Below are 25515 nucleotides of genomic sequence, written 5' to 3' on the forward strand. Positions count from 1 at the left end.
TTGGTTTGTGCTCATAATGCCCTTAAAAACTTCTCCAGCAGCCCTCCCATCGTTATGATATTTTCAACCCCCCACCCCAGATGTGCTCGCGCGCACGCGCGCCCACACACACACACACACACACACACACACGCCTTTGCCCCTTTCTATCATCTTTACCCCTTTAACCCTCTCCAAAGACAGGTGGTGATCACCATTATTAATTTTGTTTTCCATTCCAATGCTGAGCCTCATTTGTCACAAATTTTCATAGCTCTCACCTGCTCCATTCTTGAGTCTGTACTAGGCATCAGTGCTGCATAGTACTTTTATTTAAGGAAGCCTTTGTTAACTAGGTATTGAATTGTAGCTGTTGTGTTGAGAGAAAGGTTGTAATTGTTACCTTCAAGTTAGTTTGTGTGAAATGGCTAGTTCTTTACACACAGTTCTTTCTGAGGAAGAGAGTATAGAACTTTTAGAGCAGTGTCTAAGTGAAAATGAGATTGACAGGGATTTTGATGACAGCGATTCATTTGTAACCAATACGAGTGAAATGACTATGGAAGCAGGCAACCCAGAATAATTTTAAAAAGATATCGCACAAAGATAAGTTTTATAGTGTAATGGTTACGTAAATATAGTTGTCTGATTGTCGGTCAGTGGTCTTATTGTTTCCACAGACACACTCTCACAATTTTCTGTGGTACACTTGCTGTCCCCCGGGCAGCAGTGATTTGAATAAGAGCACACGATGACAGAATGCAAAGGATTAACCTGTCACTTTAATCATATCTGATGACAAAATTATAGTGATAGGAGTAACCCAGTAAATAAAATGACCCAGCAGGTGATATGTTGCGGATGATTTTTAAAGTTGTGTTCAGATTTCTAAAATTTAATAAAATGTTTTTAGAAGCTTGGTAATTGTTTGCATGTTACACCATCGACGTCTATAATATCCTGAAGTTCTCAGTGCATGTCAGCAATAACTACACTAAATTTCTCTATCTCTGGCATATTTTCATTTTCACTGCTTTTATGAGAAATGCGCCGTATTGTGATACTTCCCTTAGTACAATTTTTGTGTCTGTTAATGTCATTTTCTGCGTAACAACCCCACTTACTTTCTCCATGAAGGCAGGTGCCTAATACTATGTTCAGCTAAAAATTAGTGTTATCAGCTTCACTGAGGCCATTATAAACAATTTTTATGGAATGTAATGCACAGTGTTGAACATGGATTCCTTTCTGCATTTGATTGCTGCCATTGTTGTTGTGGTCATGGTCTTCAATCTGAAGATTGGTTTAATGCAGCTCTCCATGGTAATCTATTCTGTGCAAACCTCGTCATCTCTGAATAACTACTGCAACCTACATCCAATTCACTGCTTTTTATATTCATGCCTTGGTCTCCCTCTACAATTTTTATCCACCACACTTCCTTCCATTACCAAATTGACTATTCCTTTATGCCTCAGGATCTGTCCTATCAACTGACCCCTTTTTTTTATTAGTTAAATTGTACAATAATTTTGCCCCCCCCCCCCCCCAATTGAATTCAGTACCACCTCATTAGTTTTTTGATCTACCAATCTAATCTTCTCTTTAGCAGTCTCCTGTAGCATCACATTTCAAAAGGTGCTGTTGTCTTCCTGTCTGGACCACTTAGGCAATAAGTTTCTCTTCTGCACAAGGCTATACTCCAGACATAGATCTTCAGAAAAAAACATACTTAACTTGAACTAATGAGTTTATTATTATTACTATTATTATTATTATTATTTTCATGCACACTTTTCTTGCTATTGAAAGTCTGCTGTGAACATCCTCTCTACTTCAGGCATCATCTGTTATTTTTCTTGCCAAATAGCAAAACTTGTGAACTAGTTCTAATATCTAATTTTCTGATCTGCATCATCTGGTGTAGCCTCATGTCTTCATCTACCTATATTCTTCTATTTATTTATTTATTTATCTATCTATCAATACATATGTAAACTGAAATCCCATGCAGCACTTTCTGCTTGTGTTTTCAGTTTAATTTTAGGAACTACTGTACAGATTTGATCTGACTGTGACTAATAGGTAGACTGAGTGATGAGAAAGGTTTTTGTGTATGATTTACTAGTATTTCGTGATGGAACTGTGATGAAATATGAGTTCCCCCTCTGTTGTGAAAATACTGTCACTGCCACCAAGCAGCACAGCTACGATAACATGAGACAGCAACAAAGCTGTATCAGTAAAGTGCATGCATGGGAACTGAAAGTTGTGGAATCAAATCCTGGGTGGACAACTTACTTTTCACTCTCTTTTTTTTCACCAAGCATTTAGTGCCAGAAACAGAATGTGCTTTGGATTCCACATTAAAATGTAGTCCCCTTTCCCCAGTTGCATAAAAGCGGTAATGCAAGTTGTGAAAGTGATGTCCAATTGAAACAATTGCTCCAGGCCATTGAGCCACACACAGTTATTATTACCAGAACCTATACACCTATAAATATATCCTCCTTCCATATATACTGTAGTTTACAGTCCCTTATAGCCTTTTTCTTCCTGTATGTCTAGGCCAGTCTCAGTAACTACTGTAGGGCTTTTCATACACTGTTCTGGCACTGGCTGGAGTTGGCGGGTTCTCTGGAGGAACGAATGTTATCTGTTTCAAATTTGGTTGGCATTTGCAGTGACATCTCATGACAGTGATGGGAGCTGCAAGCTATCACACTGCCTACAGCTGCTAGAGCTGAGCCCATTAGGGATTGGTTCCTAATGGTTGACTCTTACAGCCAATATAGGGTACAAAATGGGGCCAGCAGTGTCATCCCCTCAATTTCCATCGTAAGTCTTATGCACCAGCCACTAAACAAAATTACTGCTACGCCATACAATTCATCTGATCTAGTTCAGCTACATTCCTTTACCCTTGTTTTACTTTTGATGACAATCATCATATAATATATTTTTCAAGACACTATCCTTTCTCTTCAGCTGCTCTACCAAGTCCTCTGCCATCTATTCACAGAATTAAATGTCATTGAAAACCTCAAAGTTTTTATTTCTTCTCTTTTAACTTTAATTTCCTTTCTAAATTTTTCATTGGTTTCCTTTACTGCTTGCACATTGTACAGATTGATTAACATGTGGGGTAGGCTGCAATCCTGTCTACTCCCTTCTCAAACACTACTTCTCTTCCATGTCTTCTGAGTCGTAACTGCAGTCTAGATCGTGCACAAGTTGTAAATAACCTTTTGCTCTCTGTATTTTATCCCTGCTGCATTCAAAATTTCAAAGTGTTCAGTCCATCCAACATTGTCCTACCTTTCTCAAAATCCACAAATGGTACAAATGTGCCTTTGCCGTTCTTCAACCTACCAGATAGTTATAATTAAAGTGCAGATATTCACTGAGGTCCAGTGTGGCTGTAATTATTGTATTGCATCAAAACTTGATCGAGAAGCTAACGTGTTAATGCAGGACCAATCTACATTGGAAAACATTAGTCTCAATTGTAGCCATGTTGTGCGGATCTAATGGTGTACACTAGTTCTAAGATGGAATGACATCTACACTGTCATGTGACGAATCATAACGTGAGTGAACAGTATGGCTATCTAGAAGAGAGACACTGTGCAGTTACTGAAACTGTTTTACATAAATAGCAATGCTGCGTTGAGATAGTATCGCCGACTGAAAGGTCTGAGAAGAGGCCCGATGGCATTAAATAGTTTAAAGATGATGATGATGATGGTGATGATGAAATTTTAAAATGCGAGTGAGCTTGATGTGGCACCTGGAAGAGGAAGGCATCCTGTGCCAGTGGAAGTTACTGACAAAATTGCTGTTGCTGCAACTGACCACGCAGCACGTGGCTCAGGTAATGCTAGAGCTCGTGCAGTGTCACGAGAATTGTTCATCCCACAGTCGGCAGTATAGAAATTATTACACTGGTAAAATGAAGAACAAACCGCCTTCAGTCACAAGTTGCATTTATTTACTGCACTATACATTTCGAGCCCTGGAGGCTCATCTTCAGGTGCTTTTTAGTGATTTACATCAGGTATTTTAGTTGTTTGCAGTTTAACATTGTATGATGTCTGCTTCTGTTGTGCAGTTGGTATACACATCTTTAATTTTGTAGTACATACTGGGATATATACATAGTCACACACTTTTTCGCACATTGTAGTAGCAGAACATAAACATGCCAAAGATTCTCAAGTCACACACTTTTTCGCACATTGTAGTAGGAGAACATAAACATGCCAAAGATTCTCAAGTCACACACTTTTTCGCACATTGTAGTAGCAGAACATAAACATGCCAAAGATTCTCAAGTCACACACTTTTTCGCACATTGTAGTAGCAGAACATAAACATGCCAAAGATTCTCAAGAATCTTTGGCATGTTTATGTTCTGCTATTACAATGTGCGAAAAAGTGTGTGACTATGTATATATCCCAGTATGTACTACAGAATTAAAGATGTGTATTGTGTATACCAACTGCACAACAGAAGCAGACATCATACAATGTTAAACTGCAAACAACTAAAAAACCTGATGTAAATCACTAAAAAGCACCTGAAGATGAGCCTCCAGGGCTCGAAATGCATAGTGCAGTAAATAAACGCAACTTGTTCTTCATTTTACGAAAGTAAAACAGTTGCAGATGAAACACTGAAAAACAATGGATAAAATTAAGTTACACTGGTACCCGTGCAAGATGCAGGCAGTGCATCAAGTGAAACGTTATCAACATTCTGTATTTGCTCTTCGGTTTCTGGCATGAATCGTAGCTGACGGCGTGGCCAGGTAATATTCTGTGGAGAGACGAGGCACATTTTACTCTAAAGGATGCTCTGAAGAGAGAAAACGGTCGAATTCAGGGTACTGTTAAACTGTGTGTTGTGCACGAAGAGTTACTGCACTTGCCATATGTAACTGTGTGGTGTAGATTCACAAGCACTTTTATTGTTGGTCCATTATTCTTTGAAGAGAGCCTGCCAGATGTACTGTGACATCTGCGTGTTATCGAGACGTCCTTGTACAGTAAGTGATTCCTGCTTTGGAAGAGCGCAACTGTGTGGAAAACAGTGTTTTAAAGTGAGATGGTTAAAAATAAAATCAACATTATGCCATTCTCACTTTTTGACCTTTTCTGCCCAAGTTACGTTCCTAATCCGTTCCATATGGAGACATTTCTATATCTCTTCCTTGCATTCACAGTGCCAGATTTGCAGCTGGTGGCCAAAATTGAAATTAAAATGTATATTTTTATATATTTATTTATTTTTGCAGTGTAAATCATTACGCATTAATGCCTTACCATATCTACCTAGCTCCTCTGCCATACAGTACTGCACCTGTGAGAGTAGCTGCACTTTAATTATAACCATCCAGTGTGTTCTCATATAAGACACAGGGTCAGTATTGCCTAGAGTTTCCCTGCATTTCTCATGAATTGAAACTGATCTTGTCTGATTTCTGCTTCTACCTTTTCTTCCATTCTTCTGTTAATAATTCGTCAGTATTTTACAAACGCAACTTATTAAACTGATGGTTTAAAAGTAGTCAAACGTGTGAGCACCTGCTTTGTTTGGAACGGAATTATTACATCCTTCTTGAATTGAGAAGGTATTATGCCTACGTCATTTATCTTGCACACCAGGTGGAATAGTTCTGTCATGGGTGGCTCTCCCAAGGATCTCAATATTTTTGACATTATGTTATCTACTCCAGAGGCCTTGTTTCCACTGAGATCTTTCAGTGCTCTGTCAAGTTCTTCTTGCAGTGTCATATCTCCTTTCTCATCTTCACCGACTTTTATCTTCCTTCTATAATATTGTCCTCAAGTTTGCTCCTCCTATATGAACCTTCTTCCATCTTTCAGCCTTCTTTCTTTGTTTAGTATTGTTTTGCCTTTGGAGCTCTTCATAGTCATACAGCTGCTTCAATCCTTCCTCTGTAATTGCCATTTATCTCGACCCAGTAAATTTTGTTTTGTACTCTCCTTAAATGTTGCTTTGCTAGTGCTCATAAGAAGTTGATACCTACTCACTACTATAGCCCGATTTATAAATAATGGACAGAGTGTAAGGGTAACAACTTACTGTGTGGTTGATGCCTTAATTGTACACACACACACACACAAAACTGTACTGCTACATCGTCTCAGCGGAACAGGTTGTACAGGCACTACAGCTGGACCATTCTCATTTATTATGTAGACAGGCTTTCTGTGGTTCATTCTGAGATTTATGTACCATAATATGTCAGCAGTTGCTTATTTAGAATATTGATGAACTCGAATCGTTATGAGGCCTTCTATTGACAGTATACTTCCACCAGTGAGTAAAGGAAATGAAGAAGATGAAATTTCCAATGGAACAGACACACTCATAGTTATCTGCTAGATAAACATTTTAATAGAGGGAGGCAGTGTTGGTATTATGTAGAAACATGGTTGAAGCCTCGTTACTTAGGGTGTTACATTGTTTTCCTACATTGCTTTTTCAGTCAAATGCAAAAATTCTTTCTGGGGTCTGGAGTGGCAAATATTTACTCAGTCCCAATGAAAATGAGGAAAATTCTTTTCCATTATTGACTTTACCGTGAGATTACAGAACAATAATCAGTAACAATAATCATTTCTACCAATCGTGCTAGATTATTAAGTGGCATGTAAAAAAACTTCATACAACTTGTTTATTTTATATGATTCACTGGTGGTTACTTAGTTGTAGTTTCCACTAAAGCACTCAGTGAAAGATTTAAGTCTTATGTTGGGAACTGTATGGTATGACACAGTTATCTCAAAAATCATTGTTCAGAACATTTAGTAAGACTGAGAAGTGTGGCAAACAGTTGACTGAAATTTGTTCATACAACTGCGCTATCCAATTTCCTTTTTACAAAATTGGTGGAGGATAATTCTAGCATTTCCAGTGTTCACAGGTTCTGGAGGTTCATCTGGTTCAGAGACCATGTAATCTCAGTAATGTTAGAAATTTGTTGTTTATTTTTGTGTGACAGTGCTTGGTGATGACTGTGAATATAAACATTATTGCCAACTGTAAAGTTTAGGTGGTAATCATATTTTCAGACTGGGAGAATGCAATGCTGTAGTCTTCTCATCTGTGGAGTGATGCATTTCACTGGCTTGAAAGGTCTTACATTTGTTTCTTGATCTGTGGTGGGTAATTTGTAGAACTCACTCAGTCTTGCTAAGTCAGGGATGCTGAGTTTTACCCTCCCCACAGCACACTGTTGTCATGCTGATTATTCAGTTTCATTATCATGTTTTTGTGCTGAGGTATTGGTTTTTGTAATTTTTAAGAGTTAAGCAGCCAGTTTTTGACATGTTATTGGGGGCATTTGCTTTATCTTCATTAGTTGATGGCTGGCTGATTAACAATGAGATGTTTCCCAAGTCCCTTGCCCAGATATCCTCTCCCTCTCCACCCCCCCCCCCCCCCACCCCCCCTCTCTCTCTCTCTCTCTCTCTCTCTCTCTCTGACTTCAGACAATCAGATGTTAGTGTGTTAATGCCATTGCAGAGTTGTGAGGAAATCAGACAGTTCCTCCCCCCACCCTCCCCTCCACATATACACACGCACATTAGTAAAAATCGTGGTGCAGAACTGTTGAGAAAAACATTTTGTCGTTATGTGTAAAGTGGCATTATCTTACTACTTTTTTTACAGTAATATAAAAATAGTGAAAATCTATGGGGTTTGTATTTGTTAGTGTTTACTGCATTAAGATGCTTCACAATGTACTAGAGGCATCTCTCATGTTGAGAATAATGAAGTGACACTGAACTTAATTTCTCTGTCACTCTTGAACTGTGAAATAAGATCTCATTTGGTACACACACAAAGGCCACCATTCATAGTTGTAGCTTTGTGTGTGTGTGTGTGTGTGTGTGTGTGTGTGTGTGTGTGTGTTGGCTGGGTGGGAGGGGAGGGGGGTTTACAAATAGTTATTTGCTTGTTATAAAATATTGCAAAACATAATACTTGAATAATCCTGCACAATGCACAGTAGTAGTTACTAAATGGTCCTTGCATTCCTAAAGAGAATCCACAACTGACAAAGAGGTCAGAGAAAGAGCATGGATGTAACATTTGGATACAAAAGTTATTCTAGTCATATGGGTTGTTTAATTGCTACAGCAAAAACTTACCGTTTACATTCTTAGTGTAAAACTGCAGCCACTCTTGCAAGCTTTATTAATATTATTATTAATTTTTTTTATTTTTATGTGCCACAACACATCCTTACACGGTAGAATGAGTATTAATAGCACAAGGCAGATTACACCTATTGTGTACAGCATCCAGTTCCCACAGTACCATGAGTAACTTAATTTTATTTCTCACAAAGATGATGTTGGTTACCAGAAACATCAATAATATTTTGTACATATCTTTTATGTAGTTGATGTTTTATGTGTTTTTTCCAAATTTTTGCAGTGAAATTTTGTTGTGATTATTTTTGTGTATACATACATCATAAATGTTGGGATATATACAAATTACATGGTGTACAGATGGAATTCTTATGCTCTGTCCTAATTACACAACTGATTTTCTTCAAAATTCATTATGAAATGAATTCCATAGGCAGATGGAGTAATCATAAATTACAATGATTGCTAGAGAGAATACTGAAGCAGTATATAGCACATTCTTAGTATTTCAGTAGTTTTGCACATGCCCATACTTGAATAGGAACCAATACGAAATTTCACACAAACAAGGTCTTGCATATCAATACATGGAAGCACATTTTCATAGCAGGAGACCATGGTAAAGAGAAATCTCAAAATGTGATTTGGTAAACTGAGCTAGCAAATTCATTGTTTCAGATGATGCACATTAAACGCAAGTAATAGGAAGTTAAATGAATGTATCAAATCGAAGTATCAATTAAAACTTTTGTTTTGCAAATCAGTTAATATGAGGACAGTATGGGTGTCCAGTTCGTACCTTCAGGTGGTAAACTGTCAGTGTTGCTGATAGTCATAATGAAAACTAGGAAATATCTGTTTCTATCTTTTAGCACTGTTAGTTTCTCCATCAGAGGTGGGAGGGCCACATCACTTATAACCCAGAATAAGGGGTGTCCACCTATTGTGAGAATGAAAAGAGACAAAGATGAAAGGGGAGATATGTGAGAAAGAAAGACCAAAGACAATATATTGGTAATCACTGAGCTAGCTTCAGTCCAGAGATGATAGAGGAGCAGGGTGACAAGTAAGAAAGGATTGATAAGAATAAAAATGAGCGTTGGGATGAGTAGTGCAAATAAGAAGAAAAAGAAAATCTGAAATGAATTGGGGGAAACAGAAAAAGGAGAGGGGGTACAGTTAGAGAGGATGATAATTTTTTCCCATCTCCTTATCTACTTTCCTCTTAGTTAATAATTGGTCTATTCATTCCACTTGTCATTTATTTCCTCTCAATTCATCGTTACTTTCACTTTGTCCTCATATCACCTGTGGACTGAAGTTGGCACATTGCTTAACAATCTTTGATCTACTCCTTTCTCTGATTCTTCCCTGTTCATCGTTCTCTCCTCCTCCTCCTCCTCTCACATGGTTCCCTCTCATCCTTGGGTTTGAGTGGTCTACCCGTACTACCCCAACTTTTTGAGTCCTATCCCCATCATTCTCTCCCCCCCCCCCCCCCCCCCCCCCCACTGACAGTAGGAATAGATTTTTTTCTGCTTTTAATGTTTCTATCAGTAGTGCTTGAATGTTGCCTCCTGAAGGTAGTGCTGGTCATACTGGTCAGCCATATTGTCTCCTTGTAGTTTTACAGTAAATTTTCGTTTTGTGTATAAATATTCGCTAATACTTTTTTAATAGACGTCACTCCACATCCTCTTGTAATTTACAAAAAGAAACACACATACACTACACATACATATTTTTGTTATTAAATGGAAAATAAATTGGCAATTTGAACCCGATCTGATATGGGCCTAATGTTGTGTTAGGTTCAGTGACATCAAGCGACTCTGGTCACTCCACGCAGATGGACTCCTTCTCCAACAGTTCTGTGGAGGTAGGAGGAAGCTCTTCCCCTCCCTCCCAGGTCCGGCGACATTCGGCAATGCAGCAGGGTAAGGGGCTCTGGGCATATAACAGACTGACTCTTGATAACGCCATAAATGAGTGCCTAGAAATGTGGGTCTTCGGTTTCCCTCGTGCGGTAGCATGCGTAGGCAACTAAAGTTGCTGGAAGCCATTACTGATGAAGAATTCTGCAGTAGACTTTCATTGTCAGTAGGCCGTGAGACTGGGTTTTATGGCATTTAGCACAGGCAACCATGAATGAAATACAATTCACTGTATTGGCAAATATGTGCATTGCTTATGCATGGGAATGCTATATATTTTTTTATTCTAGATAATCTGTATTTGTATTATTACATTAGTTAATGAATACTGTAGTGTTATATATATATATTAGGTTAATAGTGTCTCAGGTACTCCAAGCAGGTTCAGAGATTGCATAAATTCTATAAAGAAATGTGATGAAATCATCTTAAACACAGTAAATGCTTCAAACCCCCCCCCCCCCTCTCTCTCTCTCTCTCTCTCTCTCTCTCTCTCTCTCTCTCTCTCTCTCTCTCTCTCAAAACAAACACACACACACACACACACACACACACACACACACACACACACACACCTGTTGTCCACATACTGTGCCTCCACCTCTCTATGACACAGACCCAGAGATCTGCAAGCCACCAAAAGTGTTCTGATATTTTTGTTGTCAGTGTTGTTGCTCATGCATTTAGCATCAAATGGATGGCTTTATACCTTTTTTTTAGGTGGTGTTCAAAAGCTTTATCAGAACTTTTTAAACACACAACATTTTCTTGATTCATGGTGTAAGGCACATGTCATGAGACAGGAGAGGGATTTCACTTGAAGTGTTAATTTCAAGTTGTGGCGTATATTTGTTTGCTTATCAAGCAATTCCTCTTTAATTGGTGTTCATCACTTTTTCTACTTCTATCCAGGTTAGATCCATCTTGACATCATGCAAGTTTTCATTTTCTTCATCCATGTTTCCATTGCTGTTTAGTAACTCTTTAAAGTATTCCTTCATCTCCTTGAGTTGCTGTACATACTACTCTTACTTTCTTCTTATTTCTCATCATGATATTTTTTGTCTGAAAAAATACAGCTTTCAAGCTGCTTTGTTTATGGAAATCGTACCTATGGATCTTAAGAGTAATCAGGAGTTCAAAGTAAGTCAAGGACTTCCACAGTGTGTTATGTAAGTGTAGAAAAATCTGCAGTCATATACAGAGAAAATATTTCCTTCTCCTAGAAGAAGTAGAGTCAGGGATAATTTGAAATACATATAAACACTAGCTGTCAGAAGCAGGAGGGAGGGGTGGGAGGAGATTTCATCTGGTGAGGAAAAAGATAACAAAATGTTCCCATTAATTACCAAGTAATTAAAGGCAGTCAGGATCCTGTATCAAAACAAAACAGGAGAAGAGATAAATCAGCATTGAAAATTTAGCCACAAATAAGATTTGGGAACTTAGAAATTAAACTTGGGGCAAGAGGCACTCACTAGTGCAGAGCTATGAGCACAGCAGATCATAAACACAATGTAATTAATACCAAAATAACACCAACTGTGAAAGAGAGAAGAAATAAAGAAAGGAGAAAAACAGTCAAATGGGTGGAAGGGAGGGGGGGGGGGGGGGGGGGGGGGGGAGGAGGAGGAGGACAGGCTCGTTACAAAAAGGAATGAAAAATAAATATTACAGAGAAAAATATAATGCAGAATGATAGCAGGGAAGAGGCAGACAGGCTTGCAAGGAAGGTAGACAATAGCGAGACCAAGTAGTGAAAATGAAGGCAGTTAAATGGCAGGAATCAAGCATATTTTTTAGAGCAAATTCCCATCTGGGGAATTCTTAGTCCATTCCTTATTTAGTGGAGTCATTATATATGAGTTGGAATGATAAATCTAGCTGTGTACCATTCTTCTAGGATAATAGTGAGAAATAAACAGAATGGTGAGGCTGGGTTTGTATTTGAATATATTCACTGCAGTTTTCTTGTTTGTGAAGGGTTAGATCTTTTTACCAATGGAAAGGATAGGAATTGCTAGAGCACACTACTATTTGTAGTTGGCTTTGAAATGTACTGACAAGGGAACCTCCGCATCGCACCCCCCTCAGATTTAGTTATAAGTTGGCAGAGTGGATAGGCCTTGAAAAACTGAATCCAGATCAATCGAGAAAACAGGAAGAAGTTCTGTGGAACTATGAAAAAATAAGCAAAATATACAAACTGAGTAGTCAATGCGCAACATAGGCAACATCATGGACAATGTGAGTTCTAGAGCGCCGTGGTCCCGTGGTTAGCGTGAGCGGCTGCCGAACGAGAGGTCCTTGGTTCAAGTCTTCCCTTGAGTGAAAAATTTAATTTTTTATTTTCAGACAATTATTATCTGTCTGTCCGTCCGTCCGATGCGAGGTAACTGCGCCGTAGTTTGGGGACACTACACCTAAACAAAAATCGAAACACAAGACGTCAGTCGACTACAGCACACGGGAGAGAGAGTATTCCTGCTAACGAGGCTCCCTGGCTGGCAGTTGACTGTTCGCTACTTTGGACGAGAGTGCATTAAATATGTGAGATGTATTCCGTGGGCAATATGAATCCAGCAAATATAGCTCGCGACTTCAATAACAATCGCACGGTTTTGCGGTGCGGTCGCAAAACACAGGCGCTAAACTTATTACAGTGAACAGCGACGTCAGTGAACGAATGGACAAATCATAACTTTGCGAAAATAAAGAAAGTAAAATTTTCACTCGAGAGAAGACTTGAACCAAGGACCTCTCGTTCCACAGCGGCTCACGCTAACCACGGGACCACGGCTCTGCTAAGCTCACACGGTCCTTGATGTTGCCTATCTTGCACATGGACTACTCAGTTTGTATATTTTGCTTACTTTTTTCATAGTTCCACACAACTTCTTCTTGTTTTCTCGATTGATCTGTGCTCAGTTTTTCAAGGCCTATCCACTGTGCCAACTTATAACTAAATCCGAGGGGGGCGTGATGGGGAGGTTCCCTTGTGAGCAGTGGAGTTGTCTACAGTCACATGAGGTTAACTTCGAGGAAGGTGGAAAAAGATTCAGTTAAGTGACGATAATCTTTTCATTTCTTTTAACAGGTGCAATGATCCAGATATCAAAACTTAATCTCCATCCTTTTTGTTTATTTCTCCTCTTGCTTGGACTTGGAAATAGTCATTCTTCTCATGCAGTAGGATTATAATCGTATGTTGAAGACCTGTAACATTGTGCTTTGTTTATATTCCGTAATACTGGAACCCCAATGACTGAGTTAGGTGCCAGAGTGGTTAAGATATCCGTATCACATTTGGGCAGAGGAGTGTTGAAATCCTTGGCTGGCCATTTAGATGTCCTTAGAAAACCCTTGGAAAAGGACCTGACCAATTTCCTTACCTTTCCTTGTTGAATATTAACTTCTGCTCTGTCTCAGATAATCTAACTGGCAGGATGATAAACCTTAATCTGTTCTTCATTCCTTTTGGAACTACTGATTTTCAGATGGATTATTTTTACTGCCTCAACTTTAATAAGAGTTGAAGAATGGAACTACGTGAACAGTTTGCTGAAAGTCATGACCTAGTAGATTGCTGCTGCACGAGGGGAAACTTCTTTCTGTTTAATACAACTTAGAAGAGTCTGTCAGTATTGACACCAGAGGTTATTGAGACATTTAGGAGTTATCAAGAGTTTTGTTTCTTACATGAGTATTTTATCATCACATAACTGTAGAAAAAATTATAATATACAGATAAAATATTTTTATAGCTGTGTTTACTTCCTGCTTCTTGTGATGACTTGATAGTATTGTTGTTATGTTGTTTTTATTTAGTTTCTTCTGTCTTACTTCATGGGGAAAAGTAGTTTAATGTAAATGTAGCATGATATATGTTATATGTGTGTTGCAACATTTTTGTTGTGTCTTTGTTTTCCTACACTTAATTCTGTTATCAAGGAAAATTTACTGCTTCACTTTTCTAGATAGAGAAGTCTTTAGTAATTTTGTGTAGTTCATTTAGTCAATAAAGAGAAGAAATCCAGTTGGTTAATAATGTGCCATTTCTCAAATATTTAGTGTAATGGTTCAGGATCAACTGATGATTTGAAAGTAAATGTAGACTTTGGACTTTTAATCATGTGGATTGTTGTGTATCTGTGCTATTTTTCTAAGGAATCTTATATCCTAAACTATCAAGGAAATATGGAGTCTGATGTGCTGTCTGAAATATCAGGATACTGGGATGTTAATGATTGAATTAGTGCTGTCTGAAATGTGAGGATACTGGGATGTTAATGATAGAATCAGTTTGTAGGGTGATATGTGAGCCTCCTTATAGAGATTTGCAAACTTCTTTCTTGTGATGTCGTAGATTGTTGTTTCACTGAAGTGATCCCTAAATGTTGGCGTGTGTTGATCAGTGTCTGAGACAGTTAAAGATTCTGGAGAAGTTTATGGGTCATCTTAGGCTAGCTGCACTGTTGAATCACCATAACCATTGAACAGAATCTGATAACTGCTCCACCCTTAAGGATCAGCTAGATACCTAGAAGTAATACAACATTTGCTGAAGAATTACTTCTAAAAATTAATCTTGGATTTACCCATCAGTAAACCCATTGTTGACCATAGCATGATTGATTATTTGCAGTTTCCTTTCTGTGAAATAAAACTGCAACTGTACTGAAACACAGCTGTGTTTTTTAAATGTTTATCACAGATTCTTTCAAAATGGAGTGGTTTTTCTACTTAAGTTCATTACTGCCTTATGATAATGTGTACTGCAACCAATAGAGAATTTAATGCACAAGTTTTTTAAAGTATGTTGATTCAAAGCTGTAAGTTGTTTCATGCAATTCCCTAGTTGTGTCATAGCCATCTAGCTGTCACAATAATTGTCTGTTTGTCATAAAATTACTTGAGAGAGAAGAGGGACACTCACTCTTGGTAACTGCATGGATGTATTACAAATTTCACTTAAAACTTATTTCTATTCAAAAATTACAACCAGAATGGATAATTCCACCCTCTACCAAGCCCACATCTTACATATTCTTTTTGTCACGAGTACAAGCCTGATCTGGGAAATTTACGTGTAGTGGCGTAAGTCTGCCTCAGTTTTCCATTGACACATTTCATTGCCGTGCATTTAAATGAATAAGTGAAGAGAGAAAACTACTGCATACCTTAAAATGAAAGTAAACAATTGTTACATGCCCTAAATTTTGAAGGGCAGTGTAAAATTTGTGTGCTTTGGCCTTTGTTTTCCACTTATATCTTCATTTGAAGTTTGTTGCAGGAATAGAATTCACCAATAAGTGTTATAAGACAATATGAAATGGTTTAAAATGTAAGCGTTATATAGAGGGGAGAGAAACAGAAGGTAATTCTGAAGCTGCAAGAGGGGAATCAGCAGCAGAAATACTAAGCAGGCTGACACAGTTGTAACACACTGGTCTCACATTCAGGATAGAGGTTGAACTCTTCATTCAGCCATTCAGTTTGAAGTGTTTTAGGAGGTAAATAACAGTATGGTTCCTTTGAAAAGGACACAACCAATAATGTTCCCAAACCAAAACTTTTATGTGCTCTATCACTAGTGACCTTTTCATTGTCAAGACACTAACTCAAATCTTTCTTCAACAGCATAATTCTGTAGTGCCTCTCATCACATGGTACTGAGCTTCCCTTTAACCTTGACGCTGTTTTATTTTCTAGTTGGACAGCAACTGCGTCAACATTGAAACACGACAATGTCAATGAGCTTCAGGGAAGTATTATAATCAATAATTTCTGAGGATTGTAACTTTCAGATTCTACTGAGTGAGACCTTGGTACATGTGTACTGTCATGAGCTAAAGATATGAAGTTGAGTTTAGAGTAAAATTTTACGTTTCAGTTGCTGTTATCTGTGTTTAGCTGACTCAGCATCTCAGTTAAACTGTTCTGTTAGTATAAAAATGTAAGGAAGGTAGTGAGATAAAATAAATTTTTTTATGCTTACCGTTTTTGTTGTCATAAATAGAGCTATTCTGATATGCCTCTGTACCTACTGGATTTCTTTTCATGGGGCCTTAAATGAAATGTGGCAATGAACAAGTTGTGGGTGTAGACAGTGATCTGCTTGGCTATGCAGCATGGGCCTGCCCACCTACCACCTGTCTGTCATCTGTCTGTCTTTGCAGTAGCCTACTCCCCTACTACCACTAGCAAGCTCCGGCCTCGGCCCCCATTCCCGCACGCTGTCGCCGTTCTACCCCCTATCCCACCGTACGGTAAGTCCTCTTGCACAGTTCTCGTGCTTACTGCTTTGTCACTTGTTGACACATTTCCCTCTTTTGTATTTATTAATGTTTTTTTGTGTGGATAGCTTCATAAGGTGGAGTTTTGTAGCTGCAACTAACAGAGTATGTAAATAACTAACATGAGTATTGATGTGGCATTGTGATTATGTGGTGTTGGTTGAATGTCTTTTGGTTTTACTGGGTCTACTTGGCTGTTGATGATGTAAGGTCTTATGCCAAGGTGCACTAACTACTGGGTGACCTGCAAATTTGGTTACTGAATTCTTCAAATAGTGGGCTGTTATATATAAACCTTTCCTGAAACGATTATTGCTCATCATATTTGAAATTATTATTCTGTGCAATGTCTTTTCTTGACTTGGGAAATAGCTTTTCTTTCATTTGTACTATATGTACAGCAAACATTTATGTTGCAAACATTAGATTTCACAAAATATTCAGTATTTGATAACTGGTAACCAGTTGATCCAGCATTAAATTTCTGGACCATTTCCAGTGAAGCACAAAAATCATCATATGCAAGAATTGAATCATCACAAAATTGCATATTAAGTTGTCAGATTGGGTCACAGCTCTTTTTTTTTTTAGGAGATACTTACTGTAGGTGTGAAATTGCACATTCGCTGTTCATAACAAATGCAACTTAAACCTGTTGTGCTGTTGTCCATTGCAACAAGCAGCTATTAATGTCACATCTTTTCATTTTTAATTAGTCCTGATGCTGCAAAGGCACACAGGGCACAGTGCCAGTTGGAAGCATCAGCGGGAGTGGACTGTGTGCATTTGCAGCTTCAGAACATTAAAAATGCCAAAGAAGTGTGATTAACAGCTGTCCATTGATGGACAGCTGCACTATGGGATTAATTGTGTTTTGTAATAAAATACGAGAAATTTCATTTAAGAGTAACCTCCGTACCTACATGATGAACGGAATGCAAAATATGCATGTATAAGAATTGTGTAGGATACATAATGATTATGTGGTATGTGTAATTGCTCTTAGAATGTTGTATGTAATCTATTCATAATTACAGTTTTGGTTTGTAAATAGTGTTATTTACACTGTGTGTGTGTGTGTGTGTGTGTGTGTGTGTGTGTGTGTGTCTGCATGATTAATGAAAATTGCATGCAAAGTGCTTTGAATTTAATTTATACTTGACTCATAGAACTGTGTTGTAAATAGGGGTAGTACTCCCAAATTAAGTTGCAAAATTGTGTGTTTGTCTGCTTCATTCTTCAGAAATAGATTTTGGATGTTCACAGACCTGTGATTATCAGTTATAATAGCATACAATACTTCCCACATTACTTGACCACTTTGGCACCACTGTGCAATGCCAAAGCTTTACAAGTAAGTTTATTGATTTTTGTCATGCAGATGTGTCATGTAGATATACACCCTGGTGTTTTTATATCAATGCATTTGATTTTCTGAGAAATTTTAGGTTCTTGCCAATGCATGATGTGTTTTGATGTGAGGAGTGTTGTCATACTTTGAGACTTCTAAGAAAACGAAGGAAACATTCTGTAAAATTCTGTAGTGATTCAACACTTTTACTTTGTTGTAATAAGAATAAATTAAGGAAGAACATTTTATACATAATTAAAAAGTATTCAGAGGAACAGTAATGTTTAGCTTCAGTTAAACCATGTGTAGTGAATTGCATATCTTGTCTTTACATGATCAGCAATTAGTTTTGAAACTTTGACAAATTGAGAACTACATACTTAAACCAAACAATGGAAAATCCAGAATGGAATGTAACAGTATATGATGTAGCAGAGATGCTGAGTTGCAGAAAGGCACAACAAAAAAGACTATCGAAAAGTTAGCTTTCAGATAACAAAGCTTTTATCAAAAATAGAACACACACACACACACACACACACACACACACAGAGAGAGAGAGAGAGAGAGAGAGAGAGAGAGAGAGAGAGACAAAGGTCTAGTTGGCCGAAAGCTAACTCTTGACAGTCTTTTGTTGAACTACATAGTTATATACAGACTGTTATTGCAATACTATGTTCTTGATTTCCAGAAACACGTATCTCAGTTCCACCTGTGTGCTACTGAAAAGAAAATAAGCTTGCAGAACATCAAACTAGTGTTGTGAATGTATTAAATATTTCTTAGACAACAGAACTCAGCATGTGGGAATGTAGGCCTACTCCACAAATTTCACTGATGGAAAATCTTCTCAGGTTATCTACGGATTGACAGCAACATATTCAAGCACATTGCTTCAAGACAGCGAACAAGTTAACTCTGAAGACTGGTATAATGCAGCCCTTTATGCTAGTCTATCTTGTGCAAGCCCCCTCATCTCTGCATTACTGCTGCAACTGACACCCATTTGAAAGTGCTTACTTTAGTCAGGTCTTCTCGACCTCTACAACTTTTACCCCCCACCCCTCCCATCCTTTCCTCCTCTACCAAATTGATGATACCTTGATGTTTTAGGAAGTGTCCTAACAACTTACATTCTTATTTTACTCAAGTTGTGGCATAAATTCCTTTCTTCACCAATTAGATTCAGTACCTCTTCCATAGGTACCCTATCTACCCATTTGATCTTTAGCATTCTTCTGTTAGCACTACATTTCAGAAGATTATATTCCCTTTCTCTTTGTTCAGAAGAGACTTCCTTAATCTTCGTTTTATACAACATGTTCGCAAATTTCTCTCTTTCTGAACTGCTTTTCTTATATAGTGTAATTCCGTCCCCCCCCCCCCCCCCTCCTTCCTTTTTCCATTTATTGTCCACATTAAACAATGACCAGTCCAAGGAATTAATAAGCATTGTCTTTTACGAAGATTCGAGAGGAGCGAAGATTACAATAAACTTTCAAGATTACTTAGCTTATCATGTTGAGATGGCTCCAGTTCTTGTCTGAGGGTCTAGTTACTGAATCTGAAAATCTAACATCAGGTCCTCATGGTTGGTTTGAACTAAATAAATTGTAGGATTGTTGTTGCAGAATTTCTTACATAAATATATTTTCCGCTGATTTTCTCACAGTTTTGTATATCATTCAGTATTTTGATTTTTCATATTAACAAAGCCGAAATTACATTGTTCGCACCTATTACACAAAAATATGTCTGATCACATCAGAGGCAAGCTTACAAGTTGGTGCAATTAATGGCAGCTTGCTCTGAATGTAGAAAAATGTAAGTTAATGTACATGAGTAGGAAAAACAACCACAGCAATGTTTGAATACAACATTAGTAGCATCCTGCTGGACACAGTCATGGTAATTAAGTATCTAGCCATTAATATTGCAAAGTAATATGAAGTGGACTAATCACATAAGCATGGTAGTAGGGAAGACCAATGTTTGACTTTGATTTATCGAGAAAATTTTAGTAAAGTGTGGTTCATCTATAAAGGAAACTGCATATAGAACGCTATTGTTCATGTCATGTTAGAAGGCGGCCCAATTTTCAGCTGTTCTGCGCATTCCCCTTCACTAGCCACAGGCGGCCAATAATATTCATTCTCTTCCTGAGCAACTGGCAGAGTGTTACAGCTTGAGAGCGAGAATATCACACCTACATGCTACACTGTTGCCACACTTTGCAACAACTGAATTATTCATTCAACTATCAATTTCTTTGTTTCCTTTTTTTCTTGCAGCAATATAGCTGTGAATCTGTGTCTTGTAAATGTTTAAGTGCTATAAAAAAAAAGTCAGTTGACGGTAATAAACGTGAAGTGCTTCGCAAGCAGGTGAGGCGGATTATTTACCATGTTTATAACTTTTTCAAATGTAAATTTAAAATCATGTCTCCTACTGTTGATATTGGAAAACACAAGAATGGACTCCAGAATCATGTGGTGTTAGCAAGAGAACTGTAAAGAGTATTGTAAAGAGAATTGTGAAGAGAATTGTAAAGGAAGGTGTCACCTAGAAATAGTTGGTTTCATGTTGCCTGGAAAGCATCGAAATTGCATGGGACCTGTAACACAAATGGATAGTTTTAACAATGATGTTTTAAAGTACTCCATGTGACTGATGAATGTCCAACATAACAAAAACTTGTTGCTGTTATGAAGGCTTCAGTGGTAAGCGCTTCGTCAGTGTAAAGAATTTTAAAAGAAGTTTGTTCCAGATATGTTAATAAGAGTTTTTAGTTTAAAGAAGGGACCTAGGTGCAGCATGAACAATATCCATATAAAGAGTCACGATTCAAGAGGAGGAGGTAGTTCAACAGTGTATTAGCTTGATGAAACATGGGTCAATTAGAATCATTCCAAGATGATCTACTGGAAAATGAGTGATGGTACTGGCAGTTTTAAAGTTCTCAAAGGGATAAGTTCTCGGATAATTATTCTGCATGCTGACTCTTCTTCTGGTTTTATTTCTGAGAATAAACTTGTATTTACTTGCAAGAAAAACAGCAGTGATTACCATTCGGCAATGAACGCTGGCAGTTTTGTGACGTGATTCACAATTTTTGTCATACCTTGCTTCGAAGTTGGTCATTGCCAGTTATAATTCAGCTGTTATAGAGAAAACATCAAGTACAAACACAAAAAAAGCAGATGTTTTTCTCTGGCTTGAAAATAAAAATATTAAGCACCGTATAAACCAGACTCGTGCCAATCTCCTGCAGATGACAGAATGTACAAACTTTACTTCTTTGCACGTGAATGGGATCACACAGTTTTTGCATTTACCCATGTATCACTGTCATTGTGGCCGCATGGAATTAATTTGGGCAAAGGGTTTTAATGCTATGTGGCAGGAGGGAAAAAAAGAAAAAAGAAAAAAGAAAAAAACATTCAAGATACAGTGAATCGCTTGTGCATGAGGCACTAGACAATGAGGCAACGAGCAACATCCCACCTGTAACATGGGCACATTCTCTGTGGTATACTGAAAAGCTTCAGAAAGAACTTGACAGGGAAGCGATGACAGATATAAGCCTTTAACCTATCATCGTAAATTTAAAATCAGATTGTTCGGAAACAGACTCAAATTGAAGTGATGATTCTATAACGATGTAGACTTTGGAGAAAAGTAATAATATTTCTTAGTTTTAAAGACTCGTTGTTTAAAGAATATGTTTGTCAACATATCAGTTGCATACATAATAATGAGAACTTTGTACCCTTTTGATTATGCAGACTATAATGTTCAACATATTGCCCAAAGAGAAGTTAAGCTTCTCCCACCATTTTGTAAACATCTGTCATTTTTCAAGGTACAAACTGTATAAGGCCCTAAAACAACAGTAACTGTTACTTGTCGAGATATTGGTGGTTTTCGGTGTTATCGATCAGATTCCCTGGAGTTATTCGTAGATGATGGTTAATTGCTTGTTCAATGGATTATAAAGGTGGTCTCTTACTGTAATATCAAACCTGTTAGTTTACACTCATAATGCCTGTTAACAACTAAAAATATGACGGCTTACTGACCATTTTTACGATGGTCTCTTACATTAATCTTTTCTACCACTAATTCCTTTTTTTACACATAACTATTACACTTAACTATCACACACACACACACACACACACACACACACACGCACACTTTACACCTTTCTAAAAATTCTATTGAGCAGAAGCAGTTGTCGAGCAGATATAATGATTTTGGTTTGTGCTTGATGTTAATTTTGTTGTGTATTAAATTTTTACTTATAATGCAGTTCAAATCACAATAAATGGTAATTATTGCAAGCAGTTTCAATGTCATTTTGAGAAAAATTGTACTTCACGTTTTCACAAAGCTGTTTCAGCTGTTCTCGCCTCACGACGTCACGCACAGTAAATCTGTGGAGCAGTGGATGCGAATTAATGACGTGAATTAATATTTATCTCATGATAATAGATTGAAATTGGTTTTAATATTTATTATTCCCCTCATAGATTTGCAAGTATAATACAGTATACCGTAGGCAGATGAGCCTGACTGTTATCCTCCGCAGCAATGCAGTACGGCAATGTGCACTTGGTTGCCCGCTCTCTGCTGTTGCGCAATCGCAGTTCTCATCCCCCAAACTTCCTTTGCGCTCCGCCTCTATATGCGGAAGCGCAGTCCTAGGTGATGCGGACTTCAGTGTGACTTATTCTCAAATACTGCTTTTGGGATCCCCTTCCCGTCACCAGTTCGATTAAAGGATGATATTGAAGCAATTCAGAGATGGGTTGCTAGATTTGTTATTGGTAGGTTTGGTCAACACTTGACTGTTGCAGAGAGGCTTTGTGAACACAAGCGGGAATCCTTGGAGGAAGATGACATTCTTTTCATGCAACATCATTGAGAAAATTTCTAAAACACATTTGAAGCTGACTGCAGAATGATTCAACTGTTGCAAACATACATTTTGCAAAAGGACCACACAGATAAGAGAGATTAGGGCCTGTATGGAGGCATATATATAGTCATTATTCTCTCACTCAGTTCATGAATGGAACAGAAATGGTAATGAGTAGTAATAGTAAAAGGTATCCTCCACTGTGCACCACATGGTAGCTTGTGGATTATGTATGTGGAAGTAAATGTGGAAGTGGCTGCTGCCCTCTCCCTCTCCCCCCTGTTGTTGTTGTTGTGGAGACTGGTTTGATGCAGCTCTCCATGCTACTCTATCCTGTGCAAACTACATCATCTCCCAGTACCCACTACAACCTACATCTTTCTGAATCTGCTTAGTGTATTCATCTCTTGGTCTTCCTCTGCGATTTTTACTCTCCACGCTGCCCTCCAATACTAAATTGGTGATACCTTGATGCCTCGGAACATATCCTACCAACCGATCCCTTCTTCCAGTCAAGTTGAGCCACAAATTTCTCTTCTCCTCAGTTCTGTTCAATACCTTCTCATTAGTTATGTGATCTACCCATCCAATCTTCAGCATTCTTCTGTAGCACCACATTTTGAAAGCGTCTATTCTGTTCTTGTCCAAACTATTTATCATCCATGTTTCACTTCCATACATGGCTACACTCCATACAAATACTTTCAGAAATGACTTCCTGACACTTAAATCTATACTCGATGTTAACAAATTTCTCTTCTTCAGAAACGCTTTCCTTGCGATTGCCAGTCTAAATTTTACATCCTCTCTACTTCAACCGTCATCAGTCATTTTGTCATCGGGTGTACTGCCAGTGGTCTGTGTCTTCCCAACACGATATTTCGACATCTTAACTTGGCGTCTTCATCAGGTGTTCCCTGAGACCGGTTGACGAGCTGACCTAGTCCCACACACTGCCCCGGCATAAATATGGGACTAGGTCAGCTCGTCAACCAGTCTCAGGGAACACCTGATGAAGACGCCAAGTTAAGACGTTGAAATATCGTGTTGGGAAGACACAGACCACTGGCAGTACACCCGATTCTACAAGATGACAACAAATTTCTGGGAAAGTCTTAGAAATTATTTCAGTTATTTTGCTCCTCAAACAGGAAAACTCACCTCCTACTTAAAGTGTCTCATTTCCTAAAGTAATTCCCTCAGCATCACCTGATTTAATTCAACTAAATTCCATTATCCTCATTTTGCTTTAGTTGATGTTCATCTTATATCCTCCTTTCAAGACACTGTCCATTCTGTTCAACTGCTCTTCCAGGTCCTTTGCTGTCTCTGACAGAATTACAAAGTCATCGGTGAACCTCAAAGTTCTTATTTCTTCTCCATGGATTTTCATTCCTACTCCAAATTTTTCTTTTGTTTCCTTTACTTCTTGCTCAATATACAGATTGAATAACATCGGGGTAGGCTATAACCCTGTCTCACTCACTTCCCAACTTCTGCTTCCCTTTCGTGCCCCTCGACTCTTATAACTGCCATCTGGTTTCTGTACAAATTGTAAATAGCCTTTTGCTCCCTGTATTTTACCCCTGCCACCTTCAGAATTTGAAAGAGAGTATTCCAGTCAACATTGTCAAAAGCTTTCTCTAAGCCTACAGATGCTAGAAATGTAGGTTTGCCTTTGCTTAATCTCTTTTCTGTGAGAAGTTCTTAGGGTCAGTATTGTCTCACGTGTTCCAACATTTCTACAGAATCCAAACAGATGTTCCCCGAGGTCAGCTTCTACCAGTTTTTCCATTTGTCTGTAAAGAATTCGTGTTAGTATTTTGCAGCCGTGACTTAATTAAACTGATAGTTCAGTAATTTTTACATCTGTCAACAAGTGCTTTCTTTGGGATTGGAATTATTATATTCTTCTTGAAGTCTGAGGGTATTTCGCCTATATCATACATCTTGCTCACCAGATGGTAGAGTTTTGTCAGGGCTGGCTCTCCCAAGGCTGTCAGTAGTTCTAATGGAATGTTGTCTGCTCCCGGGGCCTTGTTTTGACTCAGATCTTTCAGTGCTGTGTCAAACTCTTCACGCAGTATTATATCTCCCATTTCATCTTCATCTACATCCTCTTCCATTTCCATAATATTGTCCTCAAGTACATTGCCCTTGTATAGACCCTCTATATACTCCTTCCACCTTTCTGCTTTCCCATCTTTGCTTAGAACTGGCTTTCCATCTGAGCTCTTTGTATTCATACAAGTGGTTCTCTTTTCTCCGAAGGTCTCTTCAGTTTTCCTGTAGGCAGTATCTATCTTACCCTTAGTGAGATATGCCTCTTCATCCTTATATTTGTCTTCTAGCCATCCCTGCTTAACCATTTTGCACTTCCTGTTGACCTCGTTTTTGAGACTTTGTATTCCTTTTTGCCTGCTTCATTTACTGCATTTTTATATTTTCTCCTTTCCTCAATTAAATTCAATATCTTTTCTGTTAACCAAGGAGTTCTACTAGTCCTCGTCTTTTTACCTACTTGATCCTCTGCTGCCTTCACTATTTCATCCCACGAAGCTACCCATTCGTCAACTACTGTATCTCTTTCCCCCATTTTTGTCAATCGTTCCCTAATGCTCTCCCTGAAACACTCTACAACCTCTGGTTCTGTCAGTTTATCCATGTCCCATTTCCTTAAATTCCCATCTTTTTGCAGTTTCTTCACTTTAAATCTACAATTCAAAACCAATAGATTGTGGTCAGAGTCCATATCTGCCCCTGGAAATGTCTTACAATGTAAAACCTGGTTTCTAAACCTGTGTCTTACCATGTCGATCTATCTGAAGCCTTCCAGTATCTCCA

General features: G+C 38.2%; 1 protein-coding gene across 2 annotated transcripts in view; it reads left to right on the forward strand.

Moving 5' to 3' along the window:
• LOC124618497 (rap guanine nucleotide exchange factor 2-like) overlaps positions 1–25515 on the forward strand; it is a 423194-nt gene that overhangs the window by 382186 nt on the left and 15493 nt on the right. For both annotated transcript variants that reach the window (XM_047145353.1, XM_047145354.1), the window contains 2 exons: positions 9981–10106; positions 16283–16372. In XM_047145353.1, the coding sequence (XP_047001309.1) occupies positions 9981–10106; positions 16283–16372 (216 nt within the window). The remainder of the gene's footprint in view (positions 1–9980; positions 10107–16282; positions 16373–25515) is intronic.

The sequence above is a fragment of the Schistocerca americana genome, chromosome 1, assembly GCF_021461395.2.
Source record: "Schistocerca americana isolate TAMUIC-IGC-003095 chromosome 1, iqSchAmer2.1, whole genome shotgun sequence".
NCBI lineage: Eukaryota > Metazoa > Arthropoda > Insecta > Orthoptera > Acrididae > Schistocerca > Schistocerca americana.